At 39.6% G+C, this 24031-nt stretch overlaps 1 protein-coding gene across 2 annotated transcripts in view; it reads left to right on the top strand.

Moving 5' to 3' along the window:
* The window catches only part of ABL1 (ABL proto-oncogene 1, non-receptor tyrosine kinase), a 107520-nt gene continuing 83489 nt past the window's right edge, over positions 1 to 24031 (top strand). Inside the window, exon 1 of one of the 2 annotated variants that reach the window (XM_067541948.1) lies at positions 1 to 1193. In XM_067541948.1, the coding sequence (XP_067398049.1) occupies positions 1058 to 1193 (136 nt within the window). In that variant the 5' untranslated portion in view covers positions 1 to 1057. The remainder of the gene's footprint in view (positions 1194 to 24031) is intronic. The other variant, XM_067541951.1, reaches the window with a different exon arrangement.

The following is a 24031-nucleotide window of genomic DNA, read 5'->3' as shown; positions in this document are numbered from 1 at the left end:
TAGGCGCCCTACCCCCCATCAGCAGCCTGGCTGTAACTCACCAAGCAGGCCTTTCCAAGTGTTCAGCTCCCCAGTGGGGATGAAGCCAGCCCGGTCACCCCAGCTTGACCTCTGCTGGCTGCTGTGCAGAAACCTTCCTCCTGGAGAGTATCACTGGACTAGCACACCTCTTTCCTGCCACCAGCATCGAATGGCCTGAGTAGAATGGCATCATGAACAATAAGGAACACGGCAGGGTTGGTTTCTCTGCCTTATAGGCAGCAAGCTGGTGCAGATGGGTAATTCCTTACCTGTGCTATTGTGCTGATCGCTATTCCTCCGGCTCCAAAATGATCCTGAAGTGCCCAATCACCTACTTCCCTTTACCCAGAGCATCGGAGAGGTAGCAGTGGTAAGAGTGGCAGAAAACTTGTTACCGGAGAAGGCAAATCTGTTGGGCTTGGATGACTGCAAGTTCCACTGAAGCATCCCCTCCACTCAAAGGTCATTATGGATCTTCAAAGAGTTTGAACTATCTACACCTTGTTTATTTGGAAATCTAAAATGACTCTAACACACTTGATTCTTTCTGACTTGAATAATACTTGAAGCCAAATCCCTGGCTTTTTGGCCTTTATTAATTAAATGCTATGCAAAAGAAAAGGAAAAAAAGAAACCCTGACACTGATTGCAGTGGGAATGACTATTTCCTGCCTGCTCTGTATGTAGTTTTGTTACTGGTAAGATGAGGTAGTTCCCACTTACTCAGTGGAAGAGTCACTACAGACAAGAACTTGAAACTTTGATAACACTTGTAGCTACTAAGAACATGGAACATCTTATAACTTGCTGCTTTGCATAAAGCCACCTGAAGATCCTTGTTGCTGTTTTGAAAGTGTAAAAAGAATCTGTGCACCTGACTGAACTCTGCTTGAAGTGATCAGTTTGCTGATGCTGTAAACGTGACAAACGCACACATCTAAAATATTATTTTCCTCACTCTCTGCCAATCTGGAAGATCAGGGATCTCCGTCTCCACACCCTTCTTGTCCTGGGAAAGATTGCTTATTGTTACTTTATGGGGCAGCAGCCTGGAAAAGTTCTTGGGGACCAAAGGAGGCCAAGTCTGCCTGCTCTGCACTTCATCAAAGGAGCAGGGAAGAAAGAATCATCTAGGCATGGAGGCCCACACTGCAATGTCTTCGTGGAACATGGTAGGTGTTTTGATTGGTGCCCCCTTTTGATTTGTAGTTGGCCTGCAAATTAAGGTACAATATTGATTTGTTAAGTTGTATGAAATGATTTTAAAAGAAGTGTATTAGCTTTTGTGTCTTCCTTCTGTGCCCTAAAGTCTCTGGTTAGTTTCTGTATGATCAGCTAGCAAGAGGATATTTTTTTCATGGTCAGATTGCTATTTCCCACTTACGTGAAACCCCAATGGGCATTCCTATACAGTTAACTGCAGGAAAAGTAACTTCTTCATAATGTTATCCAAGGCAGACATTTTAAAAACATGTTTAAAATGTTTTTTAAACATGTTTGTTTTTAAGTTTCAAATTTTGAATCCTTTGAATTTTGTATATAAAGGATTTGGACCAATTGCCACCAGTGGGGATGCTATGCTTCCTGAATATTTTTTTTTGCATCTACTTAAAGGGATGCTGTTAACTGAAATATCACACTTCTGTCGAAATACTTGTAGTAACACCCAAAATAAAGAGGACTGTTTGTTTTTTTTACTTTGTGTATTTGACAACGTTTTGTGGATGCTCAGTTTTACTGTGCTCCTAGGTAGCCAGTTAGGCCTAAGTCCTGTATTATGGTGCTCATGGGTGCAGAGGTCAGCCTGTGTGAAACACGTTGCAGGACTTGGAGCTTGGTGTCCTCTTATGTTTGTGTGGGTCTTGCACCCAGTAACAGAGAGTTGTGATTTTAAAGCCAGGCAATGGGATTCAGGGGTTGGTTAAACATATGTAACTATTTTTAACTTGATTTTTTAAACTGACTAGATTTCAGTTATGGTTCCCCATTAAGACAGACACAGAAAGAAAAACGATGTCTGCTGAATTTATTTTTTACTAAACCTCTGTCCTGCACTTCTTTTGAATTCAGAAATTCTTTTGAGATGACATGCTACTAACTGCTTTCTTAGGCTAGAAACTATGATTCTGACAATGGTCATTCAGCATTTTTATTCCACTCATAGTAACTTTATTCAGGCATGAAACTGACTGGCATTGGTCATCTTTGTCCATCAGGTAACTTTGAAAAATTTGCTTTCTCTGGGAACACAGTTAAATAGCAACTGAAAAAGTTTATTAAAATATATGCTCCTGAGACTTATTTTGTAAATGGACTTAATTTGTGAAAGGGACAAGGAAATTCAATATGATTCTTAACATTAGTTGCAGACAGATAACGTAGAAATGTTGAGTGTGTTAAAATTCTAAATCAATCAACGTGATTAAAAATGATTTGTATTTCTCTCCTCTTCCCACACAATGTGTCTGTGCAGTGATTGTTTGAAAAGTGAAGCTAATCCTTGGGAAGCTGGATGATAAGGCTGTGACAGCTCTGGTATCAGTGGCATGTTCCCACTGCAGAAACACTCCAAACCAAGTACTTTATTATGTTTTAATCAAATACACATATGTGCCCCATCTCTGTGCTTCTCTAAAAAGAGCTTCAAACTCAGATGGCATGGAGCGGGAAACAGAGCACTAAATGGCTCTAGTGGTATAGTAACACACTATATCAGCCAACTTTGGTCTCCCGGATCAAAACACCAGACAGAAATCCTGCTTTTTGATCATTTAATAGGAATAGGCAGAAGGTAACTTTTTGTCAGGGTGACCTCAGGTCAGAAGAACCAAACGCATTTACAAGAAAAAGTATAGTCTATAATGACAATACTCCCATATGTCCACAAGAGACCTCAGTGTCTTGATTACAAAAAAATACAACTTGAAAGGGGACCTCAAGGCTATTACATCTGTTAAGAGGACTGCAAAAGTTCAAGCTCACTTATCCACATGAGGAAAAGCTGATTCCCTTATAATAACTCTGGATATATGAAGTGATTCTCAGTAGCACAGCCAGTATTTAAGACTCTGCTGCTGTTTCTAGTTATTCATCCCTGTTTTGGGTTTGGGCATAATAAATGTAGTTCCTGGCTGAAATTTTGCCTACAAATTCTTATCTTGGGAATTATATATATGTAATTTAAAAAAATAGTCTGGCTGTTTAGGTTGTAGAGAGGAAAAATAACAGCTTCATGTGCTCCCCATCTCTCTCAAAGTGGATATTAGTAGTTTTCTTGCCAGGTAAAAGGAAATAGTCCATCATCTGTTTTTACTGCCTTCTTGGTATATGGATAGAGAATGATTCATGTTTCAAATTTTATTCATAAAGCTGCTGTGGATCATATTGTATAAAAACAAATGGGGATTCTTTTTAGGATTTAAAAATCTAATTGTTTTATATAATTTCTCTTTAGTATTTTCATAACATGGTTTCCTGTAAGATTCAAATCAGTGTGTGCAGGTTCTCTGCAATAGCGTTTGCACCGCTTGTCCTCCAGAAAGTCAGATGTCTCATTTTCTATCATATCTAATGCATATTTAAAGAGAAACTGAAGGCTGGGCTGTCCAAGGTAAGGTCTCAAAAAAGGGACCTATGTCATAATAGATAGTTGAGAGAAGGGCTGTTGGAGTGGCCTGTCACCCTCAACAATGTTTGTTTAAAATAACATTATATTTAACATCGGCACAAGGTGGTCTATTGACCAACTTTTAATATTCTTTTTTATAAATCTCTAAGACTGAGGTGGACTTTTCTGTGTCTTTTCAAAACGGTTCTATCAGCGTTAAAATTCCAAGCGGGTAAAGGTTTATAAAAATTAATGGCAAAAATATATTGGTAGGTTTAATTCTACTATACCTGGAATGTCCCTATGAGTCGTGCACATCTGTCACCTCATATCATAGTTCCTTATTTAACAAGTTGTCCCATTGATTTCAATGGGACCACTTTCAGAGTTCAGTTCTATTTAATATCAGACTGCCAGAATCTCACCCATAATAATGCTTCACAATGTTTTTTTTTAAATCTCAAATGCCTCTGTTAGTTTGTTAGCAATGTTGTTAAAGTGTAAGTAATTTTGGATATCAACAGTGCACATCAAAATAACTTTCATGAGAGTAACTTCATTTTTTAGCTATTGTTCATTATATAGTGCCAATAATGTCCTAGATGCTCTCGACATGTAAAAAGTTAAATGATCAGCCCCTCAGCCCCACGGATGTCCATCTGTTGTACTGGAGTGGTGCAAAGGGGCTTTAAATCTCTCCTAAAGGTGCAGTGGAGGCTTCTCCCACTGTAGGGGAATCCTCAGTTGGTGTACAGCCATCGTAGGTTCTGACCCTTCCTTCTTCCCTCCCTGCCCCGATATAGGAACTGTTCTGGGGGCTGGAATTCATTGTGATTCTCATCAGCATAATGGACACTAAGGGAGGGCCATTCCAAGCCAGTTACAGCATCCCATAGAGCAGTGGTTCCCTACCTTTTTGAGTGAGAGCCCCACTAGTTCACACTAGGTAAAACACCATCCCCCGCCCACGCCACTCCGCCTGCCCCCTCACCAGCCATAAACACACACAACCCCTATAAACACATATAATGATAATTAATAATAATATTAAATGACATAAATAATTAATAATAAATCACTTTTACCTGAGTAAGATGCTAAGCCTGCCCTGGCGCAGCCACCACTGCACGCCCCATGTGGCCCCGCCTCTTCCCATCTTTTATGGACTGAGGGTAATGGAGGTCGGCCCTGGCGAGTGACTGGGCTGCTCTAGGCCTTCACCGGTGCAGAGCTGCTCCTCTCCGGCCGGGCGCCCGGCCAGTGCGGTGCTGAGGGGGCTGCTTCTCCGCTCCAGCCAGAGTGGAGCTCAAGACTGCTGCTGACTTGTGGAGGGGGCTGCTGCTTCGTTTTGGCCGGTGTGGCGCTCGAGACTGCTGCACCTGGCATGAAGCTCGGGGGACTAAATGACCTCAATATTACTGAAGCCTCATGGACCCCCTGTAATCTTTAGCACCCCACCAAGGGGGTCCCACCCCCCAGGTTGGGATCCATTGCCTTAGGGTACTTTAACTTGGACCATGTGCTAATTCAGCTCCTGGCCAGCGTAGGAAGTTGAAAGGCCATCCGTACCTCTCCTCCTCAGATGTGCTGAGCTCAAACTTCTTTCAGATGAGGATTGAATCCAGAGTCACTGGCCTGAAGAGTGTACAAACCATGTCAGTTCTCTTAGAGGCTTGCAGTATGTGGTACAAAATTGAATACCTGGCTTATTTCGTATTGTAAGTAAGGTAGACAGTTGTGCATGATAATACAACCATTTTATATTAAATTCAAATTACAGTTAATGGAATGTAAAAGTTACAGTTTTAAGCATTCGTGTCGGGAAATGCAAAATTGAAGTTATCATAATAACCTTAACTTGCACTTCTTGTGCACATGGAGCCTTCATTTACCCTTGATGTACAGCGTGGTCAAATGAACTGAAGTGTGAGTGCATAACTGAGAGCAGAATTAGGGCCACGGAATGTTAAAATATACATTTGGGTTAGTAATAAACAAGTCCTTATTAAGAGAACTTTAACCTTTGCATTGTTTGAATTGTGTTGTGTAAGATATTAATGGTTGAACTAGTATACATTTTTGGATTTAGTTTTCTTGTTTTTTCCCCAAAGGCTAACAGCACTCAATTTTTATTGATAAATGCTAGGCTACAAAGAGAGTCTTCATTTTTGGTGGTCTCTTTACACCTCGCCCAAAAGCTTACATTGAACAAATGCTTTTGGGACTCCCATGTTTTCCTGTTCATGCAAATAGAAGATTATCACACGCTTATTACGTAGCTTGAAGTTTCCTGGGCAGCAGTTTGAAATCTACTAGACTTGTGAGATAGTTCATTTTAAACTGCTGTTGAGAAAGTCCTGCTCTGCCGTGGCCATGCACAATTGTGCTGCATGAACCTCCTTTGCTGCAAGGCTTATTTGGAAGTAAGTGAAACTAAGGGGGGAAAAAGAGGTGGTAGTGGGGAACTTTCCAAACAAGCCCTAAATATGAGACTTTCTCTTCTGTCTTTCACCTCATTTTAAGTGTATAAAGAAGAGCTCCCTGGTAGACAAGAATTAAGCATGGGCTCATGGATATTTTCATTACCTTTCATGTTATGAATCTGATTTATTCTCTACCCTTGACATGTCCTGTCATTAATGCAAATGTCATAAAAAAGAACCTGCCTGTTTCAACTTTCAGAGGGTTTTATCTGAAAGACAGGTAGGGAGGGAAGACACTTTTTAGTCAGTATTGCATTATTGTGCTAAAAGGGCATTTCACCTCATTTAAATCTGTGAGCTTTCTTTCAAATATTTGTTGAACATACTTGGTAAACTGAACATGAAATGAGTGTACACAAAAACTAAATGTTTCATGTCCTCTGATAGTGGCAAAATATGCTGTCATGTTTTTTAGAAGATTGGACCCTGAAAATGTGAGAAGGTAATCTACAAGAGTTGTTCTCCTTACTAAATAAGGAAATGAGCTGGTGGAACCTGTAGTTTTCTTTGTTTGCTGAGAGTGTGGAAAAGGCAGGTGGGAAAGCTGTGTGTTATATAATCTTTGCTGCTGGGGCTGTGCTCTTGTAACAAGAGAGTGTAGAGAGTGTTTCTTGGTATTTTGATCAGGAAACCAGCCTACTAACTGGACCCCTAGCACACTTTCACAGAAGCCATCCAAGGAGAGATCTGTCGTGGAGAATTGTTATAAAAATTCATAAAAACCTTTCAAAAGGATATCAATTTAAACAAAATTCTTCTTACTGATAATATTGCTTATTTTTAATATTCTTTCAGTTTTAATAATCTGACTTCTTGTACATCAATTATTCAGTTTACATTTTATATTTCACTTGATATGGGCCATGAAAATGAGCTAATCACTTCATGCGTGATTCCTACTTCAGTGTTTGGGGATTGACTAGCATATTACTAGTAACCATAATATGCAGTGTACCTAGTTAGGCTAGTATGCAATGCTACATTTAGAGTCTGCATTGGTAATGTTCTGATTTTATTGGTGATATATTGACCACTTTTTCTGCCATGTAGAAAAATGCATGATTTCAAGGTGTACAGTTATTATTTTATTCATTGTTTGAGTCATAAAACTCATTAAAGTTAATATTGAGGCTATGGTAGAGAGACCGTGAATTTTCCATGTCCAGGTGGTCCAGAACAGGCAGTGATCGAACAATTATATAAGCTCTTGGCAGTACATTCTAGTCTGCCTCCTTCATCTTATTAATCCATTGGGCCATAAGGCTTAACCTGTTTACTGCTTACAAAATGTAAGTTTACCAAAATGCTTACTCCCTGTATATTGAAATAATTTCTCCAAATGCAGCTTGCCTTGACTGATTATATCCTCTTCCATCATACAAAGCTTCTGCTGTAGTTCTCCAGCTACCAAATACTGGTCATTTTTCTAGGAACCACCTCCAGAAAACTTGACCTGAGGTTGGAATACTCTAGGAAATGAGCCTAATATTTGCTAAATTGTTTTTTTCACACTCACGGGAGTGGAAGGAAATGATATGGAATGGCTAATCCTTTTCCTGAGCAAAAGCTGTTCCTTTTTTCAGACTGACTAATCTCCAAGAAGATGCCATGTTTAAACAGTTTGCCTCTGTCGTGATGAATAGATAGTAGTTGCCAGCATTCCAGACTTTCATTAATAGATTGTGCTGGTTCTGCATTCTTTTTATTCTTTTATTTATTTTATTTACCTTTTTTTAATAGAAATCTTATGTGAGAAGATCAGTATGGGGTGGCAGGAGGGGGCTTGCAGATCATTAATTTTTGTAAGAGATCATTTTACCCAGTGCATTTCAGAATATGCCAAAACAAACTTTTAGTATTTTAAATGGCAAAGTTAAAACTTAAGATTTAACATTTGCATGGTCCAGTGGATAGAGCATTGGACAGAGTCACTAGACCTGGGTTCCATTCCTGGCTCTGCAACTGACATGCTGTGTTACTTTGGCAAATCACTTTCAGCTCTCTGTTTCCCCTTGCACCTTTTGTCTGTCTTGTCTATTTAAACTGTCAGCTTCTTAGGGCAGAGGCTCTCTCTCTAAGTTGTACAATGCCTAGAACAGTGGATCTTCAATTTCAGTTGGGCCTCTAGGCACTATTGTAATACAAATAAAGGCTTGTCTACACTACCATTTTTGTCGATATAACTTATGTTGCTCAGGGGTGTGAAAAATCACAGCCCTAAGTGACATAAGTTAGACTGACAGAAGCGCTGTGTCACTACCGCCACTTGTAGAGGTAGTTTTATTATGCCAATGGGAAAGCTCTCTCCCATTGGCATAGAGCGGCTACACAAGTGATCTTACAGGGGCACGCTTGCATCAGTACAGTTGTGCAGCTCTAAGCTCTGTAGTGTGGACATGGCCTAAGAATAGATTGTTGCTGCTGATACCACTACTACTGTATAAGATGTTAAACTTGTCACTTGTGAATGTGAACATGATTCCTTTTTAGTATTTCATGACAGGATGTCAGACAAGGTATAATTGTAAATTGATTTCAGATCATCTAAATCTGTATCTGGAACAATGACACTTCAATTTTCAATAACAGACCTGTGCTAATTGAATATTCCATGAGTGATAAATTGATAAAGCTGAAGCCTTGAACTACGGTATGAACTACGGTATGAACTTGACGACTCATAATGTTTAAATCTCACAACTGTTTGTAGAATGTTGCTGTGGTCATGTTAATATACTTCACATGTGTAGCATTGTAGGATTAAAAGTATGCTGTTGTGATGCCAATGACAGAAGCCTGTGTTCACTATGTTTCTTCTACATAGTGGTATGATTAGACTGGTTTGTTAACTTTTAGTTCTGTCTATATTAATGTAGTAAAAGCCACATATACTCTTGGAAAAAATATTTTTTCTAAAATGGCTTACTGTTTCATATGTCCTGTGTTTTTCATATTTTTTTTGGCCTGCATTTTATGTACTATACCTGTTGGTATCATTATAAAGAGAGCCACTGTCTTCACCCATTCGTCTTTTGTGATGCTGGTTTACTGTTGCTGCACCAGCAAGTTGTACAAGTCTCCTTCATGTACATGCCAGATGTATGAAAAGATCTGCTGTGAATCACTGAGGAGTGTTGCTACAGAAATATAAAAGCAATTTAAGCAGAAGTTACAAAGGGACTTCCAGTAACAACTGCTTGGGTTTTGTTGAATATTCTATAAAATCTTGTTTCTGTACTGGTGGAACTCAAATTAAACTTGAACAGTAGGAGTCAGTCTGCTTATCAAAGTGCTTGCAGTTCTAGTTTACAGAAGGGTGAAGCACTAAATATTGGACAGAAATAGCAATCAGCCTCCAGAGAATTTTAGCAACCAAAGCTGCCTAAAACCGAGTGATGATGGTTCTTTCCTATTCTAGTTCATTTTTTCCTCTTTCTTTATGTTACTGTATTTGGCCCCAGTTCTGCTCTTAGAATGCTCAGTGTGAGTTTTGTTGAAGTTGATGGGAGCTGTAAATACTGGAGGGCAGAATTTGGTACAGATCTTTGAACAGTGCTTAATTTTTTTTTTTTACCCTGTAGGAAGACTCCTATCCACATGCTCTTAGTTTATCTGTCTAGAATGATGCTCGCTGTTGGGAAAACTGCTGGGTGTTTACTATGAGTTCTAAATGCAAGCTTTCTTGAGGTTTAGCCTTCAGTGCTACTTTACATTTACAGTCAGGTCTGTCCACACCTTGCTTCGCTGTTCCCTTTCCAGGATGTCCATCTTTATAATCTTGTTTTGTATGTGGAAAGCATGATTCTGCTCTGTTTTACAGCAGTTTAATTCCACTCTATTAGCTAACTTACAGAGATGGAGGCGAGATCAGGATTCACCCTGCAGTCTAGAGGCCAGCTGATCAGTATTGCAGCATATTTCTGCTCTGTCATTTTTATTGAGTGATGGATTTTCTCTGTAGATTATTAATTAAGAAGGCTTCTTTTAATTACTTGTGTTCAAGAACCAGTGTTGCTGCATATGACTGTTTTGAGCAGTCTTTTATCCATTAATGCTGCTGTGCTGATGCATTGCAGTGCATTTATATTCTGGACTAACTCTTCTTCCCACCTTACCTCTGCCATGTCGATTAAAGCTTTCTTCATATTTATGTTCAGAGACATGAGTATGTCCAGTCTGCCTCTGAGTAAACTCATCCTGTAAATGCGGTCTCAGTCATCAGTAAAGCAAATCCTGTTAGCTCTGTTCTCTTAATGTTCAGTTCAGAAACTCTTTGATGAGCTTTATTGTACTCTGATTTCTGTTGCATATTTGCATAAGGGTCAAAATAATGGACTCTGAAAATGTGAGCATTACATATAATTAAGGCGGTGATGTATTTCACGTGACTGCTGCCCTTTAACAGTACGTGCTAAATGTCTTTTTTTGAGATACGGAAGTTTGATAAAATGCAGGAATTACCCCCTCCCCTCCCTGCTGTACATTACCTGTGTGTCCAATTTTCATCACAATTGGGAGTGTGAAGGGAACTGCTGCACATGCTCCCTGTATTTCCTGTCATATAAATGTTGTACAAGGAGAAGCTTTATTTGCTGTACCCAACCACCATCTAAGGTGCTGAAGGCAAAAACCATCTATTAACTTAGCGCTGTCAATTTGTTGCAGTGCAGCATAACCAATAGTTTGATCAACTCCTGATTTGCAAAGAAAGATAGAAATTGGCACAACTGTTGTAGGAATTTCTAAGACTTTTATTCACTGGCAATTCCTTGTCTATATCCAGAAAAAGTACTCCTATTTTTCAGGCAGCTGGGAATGTCTGTGGTAGAAGGTTAAAGACATAAAACAAACTTGGAAGTCGTTCAGATTTCCTGAAAATTTTTGTGTTTGTTGAAGTTGCATGTTTTCAGAAGGCCATCTCTACTGACTGACAGATATGTTTAATGACCCACTAAATTGCTGCGTGTTAAGTTCTTGATCTCAGCAATTTCTCTTATAATTGCAGCAATTGTCGGTGAGGACATGCTGTAGTACATTCAACTAGAGGTGTTACTTTTGTATTTAATCTTTAGTCATATCTTTTAAATGAACCTTGAAAAATTTACAAACCAGTAGTATGATACACTAGTCATTAGATGACTTTTCTGGATCTTGTATAGTAGTTGGAATAATTTCTATTCTGATAAAATGGTCTGTCGCCCTTTAATGCGAGGTACATGCCAAAGGTATTAGCTCAAATTCATGGCAAGATCTGGGGGCAGAAGTGACAACCCTGAATCAAAAGATGGTGAGCAATCAGGTCTTTAATAATAATGTTTGATTTAAAATTTGTGAAAGAATATTGTAGAAATATTGAACTTAGTCTTATACAAATAATTACTTTTAAAGCCCTTAATCCTAACTGATTTTGTGCCTTCTTTCTGATGGTGCATATCTCTTTGACATCCCTTGCACTAAGGGATTGAACTGTTGCATTTTAGGTTATGGGTGACGGGGTTTTTCCACTTACAATAAAGATCTTGGGGCAGGAGCAAGAGAGTACAACATCCATTTCAGTCCGCCCTTGCTTCAAACAGTAGAAATACAATTTTGAAATTATTTTTTCAGCACTGTCTTCGGTTTCAATTATTTTTGCCTTCTGCCTAGCACATTGTCTTCCTATCTTATTCAATTGAGCCACATTATCTTACTTGTAAAGTAGTGTGTCTGTTTTAGGTATTGTTTCATGTTGTTTGTATTGTATTTTAGATTGTTTTTACAATGCCCTGAGCAACTCCTTTGAGGAAAGTGGCTTTGTAAATATTTTTGTAATAGTATGTATATTTAAAGAGTTCAACAATTCTGAAGATTTAAACTTTTGTCTGTCAGTGGGATTTTGGAGGGTACAATTCAACTCATTGTGTTAATATTGTCTTAAAGTCAGAAGTCTGATCATAGTTAAATAAAGGGACAGTGGAGATATTGGTGGAGTTTTATTAGTGTTGTTTTATGGCCTTACGAAAATTAAACTTTATAGCCTGGTAATAACCACATCTTTGTGAAGTCTTTTTTGGGGAGATAATAGTTATGAAAAAGATTAATGTATCTAGCAGTGTAGTTTGGGCTATAAAAATGCACACTCGAATGAATTTCTGCGTTGTTTTTTACTAAATAGAAGTCTCCTGCATATCCTCTGTAAAACTGTCCAGGTATAAAGTTGGTTTAAAACTGTACATTCCAGTTTAGCCAGAATGATTGCAATGACTGTTAGAGAAAGAGGTGTTGTATTATATCTGGGTATGGTTAATGTTTGCAAACAGCTTTGGAATGCTTCAGTGAAAAGTACTAAATTAAATGCGACACTATTATTTCTGTTAAAATATAGATAATTTGAAAGAGGCCAGTGAGTAAGCTCCAGGTTATCTCCATTCTAACCTTTATGTATTGATATTGATGACTCTTCGTGGATCTTATTAAATGCAATTTCTGTGTACTTTTTATGGTATTACCTGCTGTAGAGTTATTTAATAAACACTTCCCGAAGATCTCCAAAGTACAAAACAGATTCAAGATGCCCTTTCTCGGGAGTTAGTTGTAGGGAGTGAGAAAAGCTCACTCATAATGATTTGACATGCATTGGTTTATGTTGCCATTCTAAGCTTTTTGGGCAAGGATCGTTTGTGTTTGAACACCACCTAGCACAATGGAGATGTGGCCACTAGGTACTAGCATTATTAAAAGAATTAATAATCATTACCCCTCTAATATGAAAGGCATGACTCAGTATATGTTGATTACCCCTGTATATTCAACATCTGTGAGGAAAAAAACCTGTTTAGTGGTAGGGCCCATAGTGCTCCATTTTTGGCTCAGACCTCTTTCCAGGTCCTCACATCCAGGCTATATTGATACTTTGCTGATTTTCTATATAATATCTCTAAGATATGGCTCTCATCATCTTGCGTCTTGATTACTGCTGCATCCTTCTCTCTAGTCTTGGCAAATGCAGTCTTGCTCCCCTCATATTCATTCAGAATGCTATTGTAAAGATAATTTTTCTAACCTATTGCTTTGATCCTGTTATCCCTCTTTTTAACTCCTTCCATTGGCTCCTCTTTCTTGGTCGCATCAAACATATCTGCTTGTATTGTTTTTCGAGGCCTTTCATGATCACTTCCCATACTACCTATCATCTCTCATTCGCTATAAAGTTATTGCTTCTGCAGTCTCAGTGATGCCAATCTCCACTTGTTTACATCTTCAGTCAAACAAATTCATTCTCTCTCCCATGCTGTCCAATATGCTTGGGCATGCTCTGTAAATATCTGCAAAGCTACCTGATTAGCCACCTTCGGATCCCAGAGACCATTGCATATCATGCTGACCAATATTGTCTCATTGTTTACTTGTACTTCCACCTCTGTCTGAGACGAGGTTGGTTAGGTAATGTCTTTCATTGGATGATATTTTGTTGGTGAAAGAGACGACAAACTGTTGCACTACATCTGTTGTTTCTTATCTTACACTGTCTTGTACTTCGATTGTTAGACCCTTTAAAGCAGGAATTTTCTTTCTCTTCTGTGTTTGTACAGCACCTAGCACAATCTGGTCCATGGCTAGGACTCCTAGATGCTGCAGTAATGCTACCACTTCTAATAATAATGAAAACTGCTGTGGAATCTGTTGTCTAGCATAGTTAGGTCCTTAGTGAAAAAGACTACCTCAGTTTGCCCTGCTCTGTCTCTGGAGCAGAACTGAAGCAGCAAGGTATCTGAGGATTCAATGATGTACTCTTTCTTTTGTTGTTTTCCCTGTGGCTTGCTGCATTAATCTGTGGATTCTGTCTGAACCTGCAACAGAAATAGGTCTGGAGGAGGCCAAAGTGCTAAAGCCTCTTGGACTGGTTAGCAAAATATACATTGTTAATAACCTTTATTATTTAAGTAGGTAATCTTCTGAGCCATGCAGAGGGCAGATTAGAATAATAATGGATGGATTTTTGGAGGCAACTGTTAGCTTTAAATGCTTTAATTATTTTGGTTGCTGTAATTAGCAATTGCTTCTGCAAAGCACAGGCATCATGCATTTCAGTTGAAAAACTGCTGTGGTGATGATAAGCAGACATCACTTGATGGTACTTGGGAACTTCAAAGAGCAGGATAATGGCTTTGCCTAGCTCTGGGATAAGGACGCAGGACTCGAAGAACATTAAATAAAAGTAAAGCTCAACACTGTTTAATGTCAGATAAGGATTCAAAGAAGCTAAAGGTGCTATATTCAGTTTAATGTAGTAAATAACATTGGTAAAGTGAGAACATTAACAGAGTGTTTAGTTCTGCTTTCCTCCCAACAGATCAGTATTAAAACATTTGGTCAAGTTCACATTATTTAGCCTTACCTAATAACAAAGGCATTAAAAATGCACAGGTCAAGGTAAAGCACGCAGATGGTCTCTGGCTCAGACAGTCCTGTAATTTGCAGCACTTCCAAATTAGGAAACGGTGGGCTTCAGTGTGACCTTCAAACCTGATGATCTGAAGGCCCTGGAATGATGCAGATATCATGGTCGCTAGTTGGGCTTGAATCATCTGGTACTAAGGATGCCTCATCACCCTAGTCTCAGTGAGTCATGGAAGAGATGGTGGAACGTTGTCTGTCAATTGATAAAAGGCATATTTCGTGTCTGAAATGTTGAGACTATGAACTGCAGTTGTAATAACTGTATTGTGGATTATTTGGAGTGCATAGGTTTGGTTGAAATATTATAACCATTCTACCATTAAGCTGCTTTAAACAGTTCCCTGCGACGTCACTGTTTTTAAACTCAGGCAGTAGAAAGATTACAGCATTTATTTGATTATGGTGCTTTCATCTGCTGAAGTTGTATTTCTAAAAATTGATGCAGGTTGTGAAATGCTCCCCCTAGGCAAATGGAGCCCTTTTGGGAGAGGGACTAAGGACTATTGCAAATCAGACAGGCATTTTAGGTTTCAATTATTAACACAGTACATTTTTATGACTCTGAAATTGAAATTGCTAGCAGCTGAATTTTAAAAATGCACTACTTTGAAAAATTTTAGAAGCAAGATTGACCTGTTTAAAATAAAGGTGCACCTGGCCACTTCGGAGACATTTTACTGCAATCTGACAGTGTGATTGTGTAGTTTAAATTCACCTTCCATTTACTTTGACTTGTACAATGGTCCCATCCTGTACCCCAGCAACAGTGTGAATACACCACAGTTATACTTACATAACAAGTGGCACTATGAAAGTATTGCAGCCTCCTTCTCAGCAGTGTGCTGTCGGAGGTATGTCAAGAAAATAACTTTAGGTGAATTCCTTGATACTTAAATCAAGAAGAACCAGCAATAGAATTTATTAACTTTTTACAGAATGTTGAGTGGGAAGTTACAAAAATGTGCCTCTTTGGACCAAAAAAAAAAAAATTGGAGGAGAGGATTCCATGTTTATTTAAAAACTCTTCAAACCCCCCCAATGTGAATGGTCCATCTAGCCCAGTATCCTGTCTTCTGACAGTGGCCAATGCCAGGTACTTCAGAGGGAATGAACAGAACAGGTGATCATCAAGTGATCCATCCGTTGCCCATTCCCAACTTCTGGCAAACAGCAATCCCTGCCCATCCTGGCTAACAGCCATCGATGGATCTATCCTCCATGAATTTATCTAGTTCTTTTTTGAATCCCGTTATAGTCTTGGCCTTCACAACATCTTTTGGCAAGGAGTTCCACAGGTTCAGTGTGTGTTGTGTGAAGAGATACTTCCTTTTGTTCGTTTTAAACCTGCTGTCTATTAATTTCATTTGGTGACCTCCTAGTTCTTGTGTTAGGAGAAGGAGTAAATAACACTTCCTTATTTACTTTCTACACACCAGTCATGATTTTATAGACCTCTGTCATACCCCCTCCACCTTAGCCGTCTCTTTTCCAAGCTGAAAAGTCCCAGTCTTATTCTTTCCTCATATAGAAGCTTTTCCATACCCCTAATCATTTTAGTTGTCCTTTTCTGTACCTTTTCTAATTCTGATTTTGAGATGGGGTGACCAGATCTGCACCCAATATTCAAGATATGGGCGTACCATAGATATATAAAGAGGCAATATGATATTTTCTGTTTTATTATCTATCTCTTTCCTAATGATTCCGAACATTGTTTGCTTTTTTGACTGCTGCTGCACGTTGAGTGGGTGTTTTCAGAGAACTATCCACAATGATTCCAAGATCCCTTTCTTGAGTGGTGATAGCTACTTTAAACCCCGTCATTTTATATGTATATTTGAGATTGTTTTTCAATGTGCATTACTTTGCATTTATCAGCATTGAATTTCATCTGCCATTTTGTTGCCCTGTCACCCAGTTTCGTGAGATTCTTTTGTAACTCTTCGCAGTCTACTTTGGACATAACAATTTTGAATAATTTTGCATAATCTGCAGATTTTGCCACTTCAGTGTTTACCCCTTTTACCAAATCATTTATGAATATGTTGAACAATACTGGTCCCAGTACAGAACCCTGGGGGACACCACTATTTACCTCTCTTCATTCTGATATCTGGCCATTTATTCCTACCCTTTGTTTCCTATCTTTTAACCAGTTACTGATCCAGGAGAGGACCTCCCCTCTTATCCCATGGCAACTTACTTTGCTAAAGAGACTTTGGTGAGGGTCCTTGTGAAAGGCTTTTGAAAAATCTAAGTATACTATATCCACTGGATCACCCTCGTCCACATGTTTGTTGACCACCTCAAGGAATTCTAGTAGATTGATGATACATGATTTCCCTTTACAAAAACCACGTTGACACTTCCCCAACAAATCATATTCATTTGTGTGTCTGATAATTCTGTTCTGAATTACACTTAGGCATGGTGAGAAGGCTCTGAGCAAGCATCCTCTACCAACTCTGCAAGTGCACCTAAATCCTGACATGTTGCATCCTTGTTATTTTGGTCTCGGGTCTGATCTTGCAATAAAATCACATCAGTGCAGGTTTCTGCCTGACTACAAGTCTCATTAAAGTCATTGAAGCTATGTCTACACTACAGACCTTACAGCGGCCCAGCTGTACTGCTGCAGCTGCGCCGCTGTAAGATCTCCCTTGTAGCCACTCTTCATTGGCAAGACGTCATCTCCCACCGACATAGCGCTGTCCATACTGGCGCTTTTGTTGGTGAAACTTATGTTGGTCAGGGGTGTGTGTTTCTACACCCCCGACCGTCAAAAGTTTTACCAACAAAAGTGCTAATATAGACAAATCCTGAGTCACTGCTTGTGTGTTGGTTCTGCATGTGCATATTTCATTGCAGAATTAGGGTATTGGACCTCTCCTGAATGGAGATTGTCACTAGGGAATTGTTATTTTAAATCATAGTCATGTCTGAGCCATTTAAAAAAGTTTAATTTAGGATCCTGACTTCTGATAGTACTTTGAATAGAGCTGTTTTATGAGAGACACACACAAGTAAAAGTAGATTGGAAGGAGGGTCGAAGGGGAGACTGGAGGAAATGTTCAGGACTTTTCTGCAGAGCTGTTGTTCTTGTTTCCTGCTGCGTGGGTGGTTATAAGCCATCCTGGATGGTGGAGCTCCCTGTTGTTTTGGTACGTTGTGTTCCTTAGATAAAAACAATGGCAAGGTCCTTGATTCCTGCTTTCCCCTATTTCACCTACATTTTCCCTCCCACATCTGGTTCTTGCACATACTGGAAATGGAAATTCCTTCTCGGGGAACAAAATCACTTCCACATTCAGCTATTTCTTCCATCTGCTGTCATCTTGGGCCACCACCACTTTCCCTTGAGGTGGTACAGCATAGCGTTTGGGTGGATTGGTAGGTGATAGAGATCACAAAGGTGAGCCACAATTGATTTAGGGGCTACAAATTGCTGATCCTATGTGACCCAAGTGTTGGCATTATCAATTTTACAAGCATTTTCAATCCATGTCCATTTTTCCTCTGTAGTGCATTGTTCTTGTATTTCAGGTAGTGAAATTTGCTTCAGGTCAGGGGTTTGGGTGGCTGCCACTTGGAGATTTTCCTGTGGAATTGTTGCAGCCTTTTTAGCAGCCTCGTCTACAGCTGCATTTTCAAGAGAAAAGGGGTCATTGTTTCTGGTATATGCCTTGATCTTAACCACAGCCAGCTTAAAAGGTTTTTGAACTGCTTCCAATAAGCCTTTAATATACCCCCCCATTTTTAAGAGGGGTACCGAATGAAGTGAGGTAACCCCTATTAGTCCAAGAATCAAGATAGACATGAACTACCCCAAATGCATAGCAGCTCTCTGTGTAAATGGTAACAGCCTGACCTTCAGCCCGGAGGCTGGTCTTTGTTAGTGCCACTAATTGGGCTACTTGAGCTGAGCAGGAAGGCGGCAAGGAACCCGAGCGGAGGCATGTACCTGACAGGTCACAAACTGTCCAGCCAGAACAAGGTTGACCGGCGACATAGTTCCGGGATCCTTCAACAAACAAAACAAGATCAGAAGAGGGTAGTGGTTGTTCAGACACCAGTCGATCCTGTATAATGGTGTCCTCAGAAAGAGGGCACTGATGAGGTTCCCCTGTTGTTAGCATTAAGGTAGCAGGATTAAGGAGGTTAGAATGTACAGTTGTAATGTGAGGGCTTAGAAGGGTGCATTCCCACTTGGACTATCATGCTGAGGTGACTTTGAGAAGCGGCCCCCGTCCAAGATTTTGTGAACTGCATGAGGCACGAAAATTGTAAGGGGGGCTCCAGAAACCAAAGATGAGGAAACAGTAATGGCCCAGGACGCTGCCTCTACAGCTTGAAGACAGTGGTTAAAAGCCAGAGTTACTGGATCAAGGCGGGTGGAATAGTAGGCCACAGGGCGGTACCTGTCGCCATGGTTCTGAGTGAGTACAGCAATAGCATGGCCATCCTGTACATGGGTCCAGAGCTCGAATGGTACCCTGGAGCCGGAAGGAGGGCTGTTTTAGGCTGCGTTAAGCAGTGGTCATGCTCTGGTGACCAAGAGATGGGGTCCGAGGAGGCTTAGGCCCTTTAAGAAGGTCATTGAAGGGTTGTGCTAAACTGGAAAAAGATGGGATATATTGTCTACAAAAGTTAAGGAGGCCCATTAACTTACGTAATTCCTGAACTGTTGTCGGCCGTGGGGCTGCAACAATTGCGGTCTGAAGTGAGGACTTTGGAGTCCTGGGAGACTGTGTAACCCAAATAGCTCTACCTAAGGATCAATATCTGAGTTTTCCAAGGGTTGGCCTTTAAGCCTGCATCGGCTAAGGCCTGGAGCAGCATTTGAAGGGCATATAAGTAGTCAGAGACAGTGGAGGAAGCAAGCAATAAATTAACATATTGCAAACAAGTAGAATTGGCAGAAACTCAGTTTACCGAAGAGAGGGCTTTTGCCATAATCCAGTGAAAGAGGGTGGGAGAATTATGATGTCCTTGGGGCAAACGAGTCCAGCTAAATTGGGTGGGGCCAAAGATAAACGCAAACCAGTGTTGTGACTCTGGATGCATGGGGAGGCTCCAAAAGCCGTTTGCAATGTTTAACACAGTGAAGATGCAATAAGAATGATCAGGGCCCGAAAGGGCGACTGATGGGTCAGCTACAGTGGAGGCAAGTTTATCTGCATATTGATTAACAGTGCAATAGTCGATGGTAAGGCGCCCGGAGCCATCAGGTTTTTTAACTGGCCAGATAGGAGAGTTGGTGGGGGGGACAGGGAAACAAGTATGCCTCATTGGTGTAAAGAATGAATAATGTCACCTACTGCGTTTAAGGCCTCAGGCTTGAGAGGATATTGTTTGGTAGGTAGGGGAAGTTGACCGGTAATCTGGATGAGTGGGCAGAGATGAGCAGGCACCAAGCCGCAAGATAACTTGTCCTCAGCCCAGATGGAAGGAAACCTGGAACATAATTCTTGAAAAGGGTTAGAGGTATTCTAGGTGAGAGTCACAGATTTAGCAGTGGCAATAGAAGAAAGAGACTTGTTTTTGCGAAGGGGAATGGTATGAGTGCGCATGAGTTTATCAGTAAATGTAACTGTGCTCTGAGCGAGATTAAGTGTAGCTTCAAGATTGCGGAGCGCATTCATACCCAAAATAGTTCACTGCATTTTGGGAATGCTGTGTGGGGCTGCGAAAAGACTCATGTCATCTTGTTGCAAAGTCATATATGAAATCTGGGTTGACTTTAGACAAGTCTATATACATTTCCCCCCTTGGTCTACATCTTTCAGACTTTTGCTCTGTGCAGGATGAGGTGGTTGCCGCTCGCTGCTTCCTTAATTAACACACAACTCCAACTAGTTCCTCGTTTCTGGCCAATAGGTTGAGTTGTTAGTCAGTGTGTATTTGGTCCAACATGCAAGGTGTATCACTTCTCGTTATTTACAGGAAGTAAATTCTAAACCATACATATGAAGCTAGCTTTCTGGTTCAGAGGTATTGATCAAAGTTTTCTTACCCCGACTTGTGTATGGTTGTATTATATTGTCTGGGTAAAGTTCAGAGTGAGTTAGATGGACTGAAAAATGTTGTGCATCATGATCAAAAGCCTAGTTTTGAAAACCTGTATTTTTCTTTCAGATTGCAATTACACTGGATGAGTCTTTGATTTCCACTTTGCTCTTGCCAGTTGTTGAGACTTGACCTAGAGTTCACTCGAGGGATGACAATGTGATTGCAGCATTTTAATGTAGGACAGACACTTAAAGTTCCAGAATAGACACTTCTTTTCTATTCATTCTATTGATTTTTACCAACAATAACAGAAATTGAAGAAATGATAGCACGCACATCCAGCTCTCACTTATTCCCCCTTCTTCACCTGCTCAAACCAAAACAGTGGAGAAGGAAAGGGTTTGTGGTGACGGGAAGGCACTGAATTGTAACAAATAAAATGTTAGGTGGTGACTTCAGAATGTGATCCTGAATATCAAGGCTGTATTTATATGGTCCAAAAATGCACTCTGAAAGTCCTTGGACCGGTCCATCTTGTTGCTAGTATATAAATTACATTTTCATAAAATGCCCTATGAGTTAATGCTATCCATTCTTCCTTTCTAGGTGAATGTTTATCTTTCCATTGTCGTAAAATACTCCTTTCAGTTGAGATCAAGCTTATCAGACAGAATCCATGTTCAAAGGAAATGTCTTAAATATCAGTAAATGTACTGGGAGGCCATCTTGTTCCTCTGGGCTTTGAGATTTTGGTTCATAGCTGTTGGTGTTTTTGTACCTCATATCTAGGGACTTTTTATCTTCCTCCTCCTTCCTGTTCCAAGCAATTACCATTTACTTTTTATCTTCAAGCAGCAGCCTGTGGCAGTAAATTTTAGGAAATTCCTTCCCGCCCTTTATTAAGCCGTACATAATAGCTTCCGCCACTCATTCATACATTCATTAAGAAGAATTAAATGAGTGCTGGCGGCCATTAGCAGAGCTAATAACCTCTCCCAGGGAAGGTGCAGCAGATTGGAATAAATGAACAGGAGCAAAAACAAATGAAATAACTTTGTAGAATTATGCTCAACTAATTTTTCTCTTTTTAAAAATGACTTATTTACATGAATTTAGTACTCGAGAAAGAAGCTGGATTGACAATCCTCGCAGACCATAGTCTTCTCTTCATTAAACGGTCATGCAACCAGATGGTGGCAGCAGCACACATTTACCCATGATGCCTTTTGTGTAATCTTCATATATGCCCTGAAGGGGACCCTCTTTAGGGGTTAGAGGGTGTTTCAGTCTATTCCTACTCATTTGCTCATTGCCAGCTGTCTCAACAAAGGTGATGGTTGTGCTGGTGAATTTTGATGAAGACAGCTGTCTTTTAGGAGCTGGACCATGATCACCACCAGTTTATTTCACATCTGCTACAGACTTCAGATGATAGTGACATTTAATCTCTACCGACCTGGGCTAGGTTCCAACAGATGAAGTAGAGATGAAAGGCTGTGTATTCTATTATCAAGCCAGTTCCCCCCCCCCCCCCCCTTTTTTTTTGTTCTTTTGTTCTAAAGCAAACTTTCTGTGAGCTTGGCATACAAGGGATCTAAATACTTGAATTAAACTTTTTCTTTTTTAAATTAATTTTGTTATAAGCATTTTAAAAAAATCTTAGATATTATTGGAAAGCAATTTGTATAGTGTATCTCTAAACTGGCAAAACATTTAGATCAGGCCTATTATCACTACTGATATTTACATATTAAAATACTGAAAACAGCTATTGCTGGAATTTATAACTCTGTAGTATCCATTGCTCACATTCTAAAGCCAGGTCCTTCAGTCTGATCCATGTGGATGGACTATAGTCATCGGGGCTCCATGTGGATGCAAAGATCCACCCACTTGAATCCCATTACAGGATTGGAGCCCAAATGTGTATCAAATAAATGCAAAATAATTTAGCCTTTAATATAACATTAAGATTGAACAATGAAACCATCAAAAGTCAGGAAATGCCTAAAGTTAAGATTTCTATTGGAGTGTCAATTTAGTCATGTTTGCTCGTAAAGGTAGAGATTAAATAATGTATTACTGATTGTGGTGGTTAACAAACAGATTAGAGCTAGTAAGTACATATGATGATGATGGAGTCTGATGTCGATTTCTACGTACAAGAATTCAGCAAACACTCAGTGTTGAGTTGCTGAATTAGCTGCACTGTAATTGGATTATAGTGGGAAAGATGTATGTAGTTCCAGTCCCACACTCCTCTCCAGGTAAGCCACTTGCCATACTGGTGCAGAAATCCAACATACTGTGTGTACAATGCGACTTAAATTTACATTGTGGCAAAAATCTTAACTTTTGGAATTTCCTGACTTTTGAGTGCTATTTTTTTTCAGATTAGACCATACATGACCATTGATTCAATCAGTAAGATAGTAATAGTATTAAACACTGATCTTACACTAGTGTCTACTGACCCCGGGCAGGATTGAGCGTCCATTATTCTGGATGCTGTACAAACATAGATAAAGAGACTGTGCCTACATTGGAGATCTTTATTTCTGCACTGCTAAGTTCCAGTGCACGTATAACAGATACATCCTTTAATTGAGGCTGCAAAGAAGAATAGGAAAATTAAGGTGCTGACTTTAAATGCTCCCAACTTTAACTACTGAAATGAATTTCTTTAAACTTCTTCAATTATATGTCTCAGTGAGGGTCTACAAAACAAGCCACGCTAGATTCATCTGTTTGTGTGTGATGAGGGTGCAAACCTTTTTCCTGGGACCTAGAAGTAAATGTGTGCGTCTGCCACTCCTAATCACAAAATGAATGTTATAAAAAAGTCACTTGTCACCTGAGAAATTTCATATTAAAAAGAACCTGCACGGGGCAGTTATGAACTACCAAGAAATAGGGTTAGAATAAAGAAGGAAATCTTTTTGTTTGCTGTATTTTGTGGGCCTAGGAAAGGAGATTAGTTGCTCATCTGCTACTTCAGTGTGTCGTGTGTTGTGTGGTTGTAATTTATTTTAGTTTTATTTTGTTGTTGTTGTTGTTAAGGATAGTGGTCCATGATTTCTTTCAAAGGTTCTGAACTTCTGCATTTTGCATTGACTTCACATGGAGTTGTCGGTGCTCAATAGTTCCTTAAATGTCTTAGCCAGAACTTATTAAAATCAGTGGGAAATTTTTCCTTTGACTTCCTTGGGCTTTGTATCAAGTGCTCCTTTTAGTTATTTATAAGGGTAGTTTAGAGCCTGGGAGATGCATTTTGTTTTGGCTTGATCTGAAATAAATAAATTCAACCTTAAGAAGAGTGGATGCTACCAGTGACTATTTTATATGAATACAGATGGAATGACTCTTGTCATGACAGATGGGCTTGGTAGTTTAAATGACCATGTGTTATATCAGTATTAGATTTTTGTTAGTGCAATATTGATTTCATTTCACTTTTGTTCAGGAGTCTTTT

This window comes from Emydura macquarii, unplaced genomic scaffold (genome assembly GCF_026122565.2).
Source record: "Emydura macquarii macquarii isolate MOO-44397 ecotype Brisbane River unplaced genomic scaffold, CSIRO-AGI_Emac_v2 contig_691, whole genome shotgun sequence".
NCBI classification, from domain to species: Eukaryota; Metazoa; Chordata; order Testudines; family Chelidae; genus Emydura; species Emydura macquarii.
The sequence above is the reverse complement of the archived record's forward strand: the minus strand, read 5'-3'. Positions and strand labels throughout refer to the sequence as shown.